Source organism: Parus major, chromosome 2, assembly GCF_001522545.3.
Source record: "Parus major isolate Abel chromosome 2, Parus_major1.1, whole genome shotgun sequence".
NCBI lineage: Eukaryota > Metazoa > Chordata > Aves > Passeriformes > Paridae > Parus > Parus major.
In genome coordinates, this window is record NC_031769.1 from 60,621,816 (window position 1) to 60,632,736 (window position 10,921).

The following is a 10,921-nucleotide window of genomic DNA, read 5'->3' on the forward strand; positions in this document are numbered from 1 at the left end:
CACAGTGTATAATTATTTCACATACATATGTGAGCACCGTGACCACCATGGGGGCAAAAACCTGAGGAGTTGCACATCCAAGGAAGAAAAAATTGCAACAAAAGGTAAATCTAAGGGACTGCTGATAAGTAGGACATCCCCCCAAATATACAAGGATGAGTGGGAAGACAAGGAACAAGATGAACAGTACCAGGAACAGATTACATCCCCTCTCTTTTTGGGAAAGGGATAAGTAAAGGTGACAAGGGGACCATAAAATCATGCAGCTTAAGCAGTACGTATATTGCTGAATATACATACATAAAAGCGTGCACCACAGTATGGCACTGGGCAAAGGTTTTATAGATACAGGAAATTAACTGAATAATGTAAAGTTTAGTCCTCTAAAACTTCTACAGATAAAATATATCTCACATCCCTTCCCAATATTCTTCAGAGATCAGTCTTTCATTCAAAACTAATATAAACCCAAACACAATTAAACCAAGTCATTAGGTACACTAGAGCCATTTCCAAATTCTTGGCATGTGCAAATGTGTGCTTTATCTCACACTGCAGTGGAATCTTATGCCAAGTGCAATACATGCTGAAAAATACAAGACTGATGCCTCTTCAGACCTGATTGAGCTACCAAGTATGATGGTAAGTATGCTCTGCAAGGCATCTGCTTTTTCTGCTGAGAACAGAGAGAGTAAAAATGTTTACAGTTATTTGAAAAACTCCTACCCTACTAGCAACATTCCACCAAAATGCAAACATACACATTCTAAAGCACAGTTTACTTACTTTGGCTAGAACACAGCTTTTATGGGGTATTTTGTTCATTGCAAGAGTTTCTAAGCTGAAAAAAAAAGCCGTACACAATTCTAAATAGTTTGAATGCCTTGATTTTACAGGCTGCAAATGGAAAGGAAATATAACCTCACCCCCACAGATATCTAAATAGTAACAATTTCCAATTATATTCCACAGCCACAAATGCTGTGAAAAATAATCATCATTGCAGCTTCACCATTACAGTTAGGAAGGAAAAAAAAAAACCCAAAACCTTGCATGTAACAGAACAAAAAAATAACAAAAGCAATGGTTTCAGCTTATTGGAGTAGAACCTATTATGTCCATGTCAAGCTCTTTTCTATTTCACATTTAATACTACTCCTGGTTCTATAAAATCACCCTTAGTGACAAAAGAATAAGCTATACAAGCTGAGAACATTGCTAACTGAAATACTGCAAAACTGACTGGTGCTCAACCCCATAGATCACAGCGGATATTCTTACCCTAAAAATCTTACTTAAGTGTAGGGTGAAGGTATCTCACCCTGGCATGGGTGAGAGGAAATTTAGGGCATGGCACACCAGTAAAGCTGCTGCAGGCTGTGCCCCAAGCAATCCCCCATGCAAGTCCTGACACTCCGTGTCAAGCTGCTCCTGACACTGCTTTTTGGAGGCTGCCCAAAAGTGCAACTCATATGGCCTCCCAGAAACTGCTCTGGCTTCAAGACAGAAAGCCATGTAGCCAGGTTAAAAGTTTCCAGAGCCCTCTTTGTTACAGGGTGCAAGATCTACATGCCTGGGCATGCATCAGCCCGAACACATCCATCGGGAGGACGTCAGGACACAGACAACAGTCAGACAAAGGCTGGACTTGGAACATAAACTCAATTGAGACATATTATGCCCACTGAAATAAATAGAGCGTGTCTAAAGGCTTCTCCCAGCTGCATTCGGGCTCACTCGTGGCTGGCTCTTGGTTCAAAGTCAGCGAAGTTTGTGCAGATGCCAAATAACTGTGACTGCACCCTGCATGTCACTGCCGCAGCACAGGAGCACCAAGCTCACAACGGATTGCTCTTCCTGGTGCTGGCCAGGGAAGGAGTATATGGATGTGGTGACAGCTGTGGCACCAACAGGGGACATGTGAGCACAGCAACATCCCCAGCCATCCCTGAGCTCTCCCTTTGGCCAGCATCCCGTTGCAGTGCAGAGTCCAGCTCTGCCTGGCACAGTCCTCAGCAGCCCACTCTTCCCTAAGGGTTACTCTACCCAGCTAACACTGAGGTTCATGTACCATTAATGATACTAAATCAGACACTGAGTTCTTGCATAGGAGTGGGACCACTGTAAAAGTATCAACCTCTGCACTTTTCTTTTTTCATATTTAAAGCATTGTCTTCTACCTTTTAGGTACGTGGTCTCAAAACTTTAATTGCAACCTAAAATACAGAAATGCTTTGTGCAAGTTGGTATGGAAAACAAACTTCATTAAATTCAGGTTGAAGTGCGTATTTATCAATCTTATCCCAGTTTCTTGAAACTAGATTCTCATCCTGTTTAAACAACCCTGAATTCAGTATAAATAAAGATATTCTCGCCCTAGCTGGCTTCACTAATTCAGACATACCAAATTTCTTCATGAATTCAAATAATCAGGGGTTTTAACACTTAAACATACTTTCTTGATGCTTATCCACAATTTGTTTTTAAAAAATAAAACCAAATACCTTTATTCTAGAGTTAACCCCCCCTCTCAAAAAAAAAAAAAAAATCAAAACAAGCAAACAAACTAAAAAGAAACAACAGAAAAACACCACACCAACATCCTCCTTCTGACCCATTTTCAGGTCAGGTACTTTAGTTACCATTAGTGAGGTACATCAAAGTCACTTTCACCAGAGAAACTAGGTCCATTTTTCCCATGCTGACAAAGAGACCAGAAGAGTACCACTGTCTGTAGGGCTTTTATCAGCTCATTCAACCTCTCCCTCTATCATTTCCACCAGCTTTATTTGATCTGAATTTGCAGACCAAAAAGTCCTTACTGACTACTATAGGCAATGCATGACCTGGGCAACATCTCTGCAGCACAGAGGCAAAGGTTCAACAGGCCATTTTTGTTTAGGTTTTCTGATTGCCCTTAAAAGTTACATAAAAGACTTTAAAGGTCTCTGAGAACTCAGAAAAGGATAGCAGGGAAACAAAAGCTCACAGCTATCCTATGATGTTTCAAGTATGCTTCAGGAAAAAGTAAATACTGAGATTGATTGCATGCAGACTGTGTATGTTCTCCAACACTCTTAAACTGCATCTTCTTCCTTTTTATTACTGTGTTTTACTAGCACATGTGATAGGAAAATATGTTAGTTACAAATTATCAAAAGCAAAATGACAAAAGAAATCTTTTAAATGAGGCAAGACAGGCTAACACCAAATGCTCTTTAGAAAAGCATCCTGTGTCAGCATGGGTAGCACATGCTTCTTGTACAAGACAAGCAATCCCATCTCACACGTCTGTCCATCTCCCATTACCCTGCTTCTGTAATGTAAAGGCACTGACAGATCATACCGCTGTACAAAAGATGCAGCTGCATTCCTGAAGAGTGGTCATCTTATCCAGGGAATATTCACAGAGACATAGCTTGCAAGTGAGGAGAGGCTCCAGAGCTAACTCTCCAGCTTCTGACTCGTCAGCAGTCATGGTGTGAGGACAAGCCTTCTCAGAAGAGCCCATTCAGTCATCAATGGTGCACTCAGCCTGAAAAGAGAAATTGGCAGCTGAAACATCGTGTAAGCCATGCACTCGCTTCCATTGCTCTGAGAATTTACATCTCAGATCCATAAAAGTACCTGCACACACAAATGTACTACTCAACATCTCGGGGCCAGTCTCTACTTCAGGCCATTCAAGATTTACAAAGAGAGCGCACCTCCTCAAAAGACCTGAACTGGCTGGGTTCTCTGTGAACATTCACCTTGCTGGTACAAAGTATCTCAGTCAGGCTGCTTAACATCAAAATAAAAAACCCAAACAAACACAAAACTCAGAGAGGGGGAGCTATATATATATGTAGGTATGTATGTAAGTATGTATATGTACATATATATATATGTGTGTGTATATACATATATATACACACATATATATGTTTATTCACATATATATGTGTATATACATCACTCTGCCTTTTGAAATGAGTTTCAGACTCATACTCTTCCCACCCAAATGGGATCCTTCATTGCACCCACACAGTTCCAATGAGTGTCTCCACTTCCACTTTCTATTCCAGTTGGTGGATTGGAAGGTCCCCTAGGCAGTGCAAGACAAGAACAGATTCCCACTTTCTAGGCAAGTATTTCAGATATTTAGTCTGTAATGTAGGTGGCGGGTCCCATGAACTCCACCTTCTCCATGAGTTGTCACTGAGATATAGTGAGCTGGCACTCTACTCCAAGAGGGGTGGTGAAGGCATCCAAACCCAGGAAAGGGCTTCAGCTTGCATGTGCTACATCACACAGGGCTGGAGCTTAAAACCAAATGAGTAGGAGCATTTCATGTGCAGTCTTCTTTTTTGCATTGCCTTAATGATGTCAAAAAGTAGGTTTTGTGCATCCCGCCTACTGGCTCTTCTGCTTTTTCATAGACCTCTGAGACATTCAACTGATGCTTGTGAACCAAGTGCACCAGCACTTCGACAGAGAGGTGCTCACCAGAGCCAGGCTTTCGCTACACATCACAGCAGTGCTTGGGGATGAAACTTCTCTTCTTTGATGAGCAGCAAGTGGAAATGTCATGTTTGCATGTAATGCTTTCTGGCCTCAGCATTTAAAAACTCTGCACCGTAATAAAAAACCTCAAGACCCTCATTCTTACACAGTAACACTGAAAAAGGAATTAAAGAGAATACCCTTGTGCTTAAGGTGAAACAATGTAAAGCCTATTTGCAGATCTTACCTCAGCACACACAGTGGGGTCCGCTACAGTATTTAAAGCACAGAAAAATCTATCCCTGCCTCTAAGAAACTTGGCCCAACTTCCGTAGACCTCCTTCTGAATACGCTTTGCTGATAGCAAGACAACCTTCACCCATATTTTACAAGCAGAGACCTGATGGCCAGCTGTGCACAGCTGCTTGCACCAAGAATGCAGCTCTACTAAATCTGGAGCTGCATCACAAGTGAAGGCTGCATGAACGTGAAACCAATCTAGACCTATCGATGTGCCTGTCAGATCTGACATCTCATGAGGCAAATCAGAGACTCGAGCCATTTGGTCCTCTTCTGCTGGCCTCCCCTGCAGTCCTGAGCACCCTCTGGGCAGGGCTGTCAGGTCACATTTGGCAGCACGTCCCTGCCGGAGGGAGAGAATGAGGGGGCTCATGGAACCTTTCTCTGCAGCTCCCATCTCAGTGCTGAGGCCTGTCCCCAAAGCCTCATGGGAGCCTGTGCTCCCACAATCTGCAGGAAGACACCTTCTCTTCAAAAGCCACAAAACCACAACAAATCTGGGTCAGAGAACACTTATCCCCTTTTAATTTTTACACTTGGCAGTTTCCTAGCCTAGCCTGTCAGAGAAGCCATCAGATCTGTACCTTGGAATGTCTTTCTTGTAAACACACAGTTTTAACAGATATGAGCATCATAGCCAAGATTCTGGCACCCGAATTTCTGACCACAAATCCAAAGCAAACCCTCTTTTTATGGCTTGCTATCATTATTTCATGACATACGCTATTCACACATTTTTCTTGTTCTAGTCCTGGGGCCTGCTACCATGATGCCCCTCAAAATTTGCTCCATACAGCTGCAAAGCTGGAGCTCCAGCATGGCCAGAAGCCTTAGAAGGAAGCCTCCCTCTGAGTCAGGAACTGCAACAATCTTCTGTAATTACTGCAGCAGGGTGGGGGGAACACTGAGTCACTGGAAACGCTGTGGCAGATCAAGAATTACCTGTTATTTAAACCTACGTGCTAGACGTTATCTCAGTATTTAGGAGAATTGTTACATGTTTACTCAGGTTGCTTTTCAATGACAGCTGCATCTGTACAGATGAGCTATGGACCCTCACTCTGCACTGGTCTGAAATTTCTTCATTTACACAGTAAAAGGTAGCAATGCTAAAAGGATGGATGCACAAAAGAACAGGCAGGAATATTTCAGGATGTGGGAATGGATATAAAATGGATAAAGCTGTTTCAAAAGTCAGTGTTCTCCTTATAACTAAAAGGGTTATGACCCTGCATGCAGGCAGCATTAAGGCATCTGTAGGAAGATTCAGGTGTATGACTGTTTAGGGCTAGAGGCTAATTTTAGATGGCCTAAATCCAGCACAGTGAAGAGCAGGCTCCTGATACACTGCTCTGTGCTAGTAGCAACCTAATGCCACGGTGATGGCTGTAGGGACTCATTATGGTATCCCACTGTCACTGATGATAACCCTTGTCCCTGAAGACTGTAGGTGAAATTCAGTTTTGCTCCCTGTCCCTCCACACGTTTGCCCTTCCCTCACACCAGGATGACAGAGCACAGCTGAGGTTCTCCATAAAACAGGCAGAGCATCCTGTGGAAATCTCCAGCAGACAACACCAAGCAAGCCTGGTACATCAGAGGATCAGACAGCCCACGCTGGCTCATTAACCCCATTGGAGTTCATCAAACAAAGCGAACAGAGAACTTGGAGACAGCTCCATGTCCTGCCTGCTCAGCCCTTGAAGGAAACACTGTGGCTACCAGGAAGAGCACTCCTGCCATGGTCCTTGAGAGGCCAGCTTGTCCACAAGCATCCCTCTGGGTCAGGCTGGCACAGGCAAAGCCATCCTGTTAGGGCTGAACACCTGCCTGTCAAAGGGAGAGCAGACACATGGCCCGCTTGGCCTGCCCTTTCTCCCAGAGCGACCCAGCCCACTGGTCCTTGCATCTGCCCTCACAAATCTGAACTTCTGCTACTGCTGCCAAGGGACACATGCTAGGGGAAGAGCTCAGGGTTATGGAGAAGGGTAGGCCCATTCAACAGCAGCTGGGCTCTGAAATCAGGTCGGCAGGGGAGGTTCATTCTCATCACCACATCAGATGGTAGTAACAATGGAGAAAGAAAAACACATCTTCCTCCAGATCCCAGCCCCTACTCCTCCTGTTCTTCCCCAACACTTCAAAATGCATTGTCCTCTCTCAAGCTCTCCAACTATCTCCTCAACTTTATCAGCGTGGCAGAACCGACTTTTCCAGGTGCAGCAGCATGCCATCAAGTTCCACCTCAGCTGCTCTGAATTTTTATGGCTTTCACTTTGCTACGCTTATCCCACAGACTGTCATTACTTAATTACACATCCATCAGTCCTCTTTACAGAGGATTAAAATTCCTATTGTAATTACAAGTGAGTTGCCAATAGGTTAGATTGAAAATAAAGCATCTTGGGTGTATGTGTTGTGCAGGGAAAGAGGGAGTCACTGAAGAATGAGTTAGGAAGAAAAAGACCATTCCATATTTGGTTATATGAACAAAAGTGATCAGAAATTAAAGTAAATAGAAAGTTTCTGAAAAACAATGGACACTCATATAAATACAACACATTGTTAAGCATTTAAACTTTCCCTTTCATGCTTAAAAACACAAATGGCCTGTTTAGGAAAGCATCCTAAACAATGCAAGAAATGTGTCACTGAAATTGTAGTGCGGCACCTCAACTCTGAAAAAAAAAAAACCCACTGAACAGCAGCAAGGGCTCCACAGACGTTGTGGAATACAGATAAACACTTCTTGTGGGCACTCTAACCCAGAGAAATATACTGGTCTGAATCCTGCACCAGCATGAATCAGGGCAAGGAAGGGTCAAACTGGCCCCAGCATGTGCAAACACTCAGGAACTCTGAAGATCCAGTTTTTTTGTCAACTTCTATCAGCCACTTACATGCACACACACGCAGATCATACTCCCTTCACATTGCACAGGATTTCCAGGAAATTGGACATCTTTCCTCAAATTGTACACTGCTCATCTCATAAGAAGACTCATACTTCCCTGGCTGTGACGCTGACGGTGCTGATGCCACAGGAAAAGGCAGGATCAGAAAGTCTGAACAAAAGTTGCAGAGGGTCAGCCCTGTAGGGGTGTAAGCTGCACAGTCACCAGGACCACAGCTTGCCAAGCGCTCACACCTGTCAACGTTTCCGTTCCACTCATCTGCCTGTGGACACTTTCGCTTTGTCTCTGGGAGGTGACAAAGGTTTGTGCTTTCTTGTAGCACCGGAACATCCCAACATGGCCCGTAAGCAAGAAAACATTAGAGTATGCTCAAAGCAGAAAGGGCTGAGAGGGGTAAGTACAAGCAGAAACACTAACACGAAAGCTGGAGATTTTGAGTGAGATACGAGAAACAGAAGAAAAACCACTGCCTCCTGACACCAGTGTCTGATGTCTAGCCTTGAAAATTACTTCCTAAAAGCACATATCAGCAAGGCCTGCAATGCTTCTAGACAGCTACCCACAGCCAATCCTGGCATTAAGTGTCCCAAACTGGAAACTACTAAATCCCTGTGAAAGGGGTGAGAGAGCAGCCGGGTGGGTGTCTGGGAGACAGCCAAGGTCAACCTACCCCAACTCCACAGAGGTATCAAAAATCGATACAACCTACTGCTGAGACTTTCCCTGTAAGTAGGAATTTTAAGGTAACATCCTTGCTACAGTCACACAAAGGCTCACTTGAGTCTGCCCAGCTGCCTCAAACCATGACTACTAGGGAGGAACAGAAGTTACTCTGTATATGCAATAGAGAAAACAAGCCAGGCAGTCTCCAGAGCTGCAACATCAGGACATTGCCTGTGTGCCTGCAACCAGCTCACTGAATTTAACTAAAAAAAAAAATGCATCTGAATGCAACTTTCACCACTTAGAAACATCACATAGAATCATTAGAGCCTCCCGCACTGAAGCTGGAGGAGAACGAATGGAGTATGTTCAGCATCACGGGTTATGCTTTCATTTTTCACACACTGCATCCAATGGCAAAAACAGAGCTCTTGGAGAAGCTACTTCAAGTCCTGTGTTTACAAACAATTCTGCTGAAGTTAGTCAAGCTGTGTGCTTTTACCTGCAATTAGGTTTAAAGGAAGCCAAGAAATTCACAAGTATAAGACACATTGCTCCAGGAAACATTAATGGAACAAAAAGGGTCCTTAATGTGTTTTCCCCTGTGGGCTGGCATGTCCATCCTGTGGGCAGGGCGAAACCTGAGAGGCCCCTCTGCCCCAGTACACCCATAAACCAGCACCCAGGCTTGTGGATTTGCACAAACGTGGTGAGATTGAAAGGAGGTGTAAGGATACATGTGGGTCTAATGCCTAGCACAGCATGTTCCCCTTAAAAAAAAAAAAAAATTTGCATCAAAACACAATCAGAGCATGTGTGCTACATTCCTTTTTAGAGTACCAGGTATTTATTAAACTCTCTTGGAGAAACATTTGCAAGCACTGCAAGTAATCCTTTCTCATGCCCTAGAGATTTTCCAAGTACTCCACCCATTATGAAATTACTTCAGTGCCATACAATACATGGTTTGACATGGTCCACTCAGGATTCTGTTGTTTCCTGTAACTAAGATTCCCTCCTTAAAAAATAATAAAAAATAAAAAAAATAGAAAAAGAAAACTATCTGAAAAACATGAGTGCCCCAAACCAATGCTAAAAATCAGGCCCTTGGGGGAAAAGAACAATTACAGAAAGATTTAAAAAATATAACAGAGTGGTATTAAGATAATGGGGTCAAATTACAAGATATAAACTGAGCTATGAAAGTAGGACTTGTGAAGACAGTTGTCAGAAACCCACATTTCCATCAACTACAGTGAAATGCCATCATTACCAGTTTTGGTTACAAGTCCTTAGCTGTCCCAGCTCTCTCAAGACAATGTCATTCAAAATTCATTACTAAAACAGATTTTTTTAAGCTCAGTATTTATGCTCAGAGAATTAGTCCGAGTCAAGTGCACTAGAGCTTCTGTGGTCTTAGAGATAGACAGGCCACTAACCCACGGTGCATTAATTTCTCTGTACGATATGCACTGCCTACACAGAGCTACCTATCCAGTCCACACAGCATTACTTATCAGGCAGTGATCCAGTTAGGCTGTAAAACATATGATTAAAGCCCCAATTTTAAAAAGCCTTCATCTTCAAGAATGACATTTAATCATATGTTTAAGTGCTCCTGTGTATCAAAGCCTGAATGTTCTGCTTTATTGCAATGAGGTTATTAAAAAGTTAAACAAGTACTCAGATTTTCTGAAATCATGGTCTCAAAAAAAGCAACCAGATCCACAAATAGAAGGTCTCATTTTAAATACATTTTTAATATATTCAGAATTACTGTATTACATCTGAGCCTTAAAACAGCAAGCAGTTGATTACATGCATGTATGAGGATAACCCATTTCTGGATTACCATAATATGCTACCAAGCTGAAGCATTAGAGAGAATCAAAGCATTTCAGTATCTGCTCTCTTTGAGCAAGGCTTAAGGAAAGTCAGATGTATAATATTTCATGACAGCTTTCTACATTGTAAAATTTTTATTGTCAGAAAACTTGTTTAAAGGACAAGCAGCCTAAGTAAATGTGCTGGTACATGAGAACACACCAAAGGCAATTTCTCTCACTTGTTTTCATTGGAATGCCTGGGAAAAAAAGAAAAACCAACAAAACCTTGAGCTGCTGTTCAAGAAGCAGTAGCTATATGAAGTATTTTCATTGCATGCTAGCAACCAAAAAATACATCAAATACTTTTAAAGGAATGCAGTGAGTGGAAAGCCTCTTGTACACACAAAAACCCAAATGTTAAGGGACTGATTCTAGTAGTTCAGAACATGATCCAGACTTTTGCCAGCAATTTTTATACCAGCACTTTAGGATATTTAAAATACACATTGAACAGCTTCCCAAATATCACATGCACCCAATCATTCCAAACCATTCTAATAAACCAAAACACCACTAGGACACATATATATCAGTCTCCACAAGACTTTGAGAGTGCAGCTGTCAGATAACTTCTCTGCTGTATTGCAATACTGTGAGGTATGGAAAACTTTGAAAATTTAGAACACTAGTTCTTCACAACAACTTCTTGTGACCCTATGTCAATTTGTCCT

General features: G+C 42.5%; 1 protein-coding gene across 1 annotated transcript in view; it reads right to left on the reverse strand.

Annotated features, from left to right (window-relative positions):
* Positions 1–3,514, reverse strand: part of RNF144B (ring finger protein 144B) — a 36,162-nt gene extending 32,648 nt beyond the window's left edge. Inside the window, exon 1 of the mRNA XM_015619720.2 lies at positions 3,347–3,514. Within this exon, the coding sequence (XP_015475206.1) occupies positions 3,347–3,511 (165 nt within the window). The 5' untranslated portion in view covers positions 3,512–3,514. The remainder of the gene's footprint in view (positions 1–3,346) is intronic.
* Positions 3,515–10,921: the final 7,407 nt, after the last annotated feature.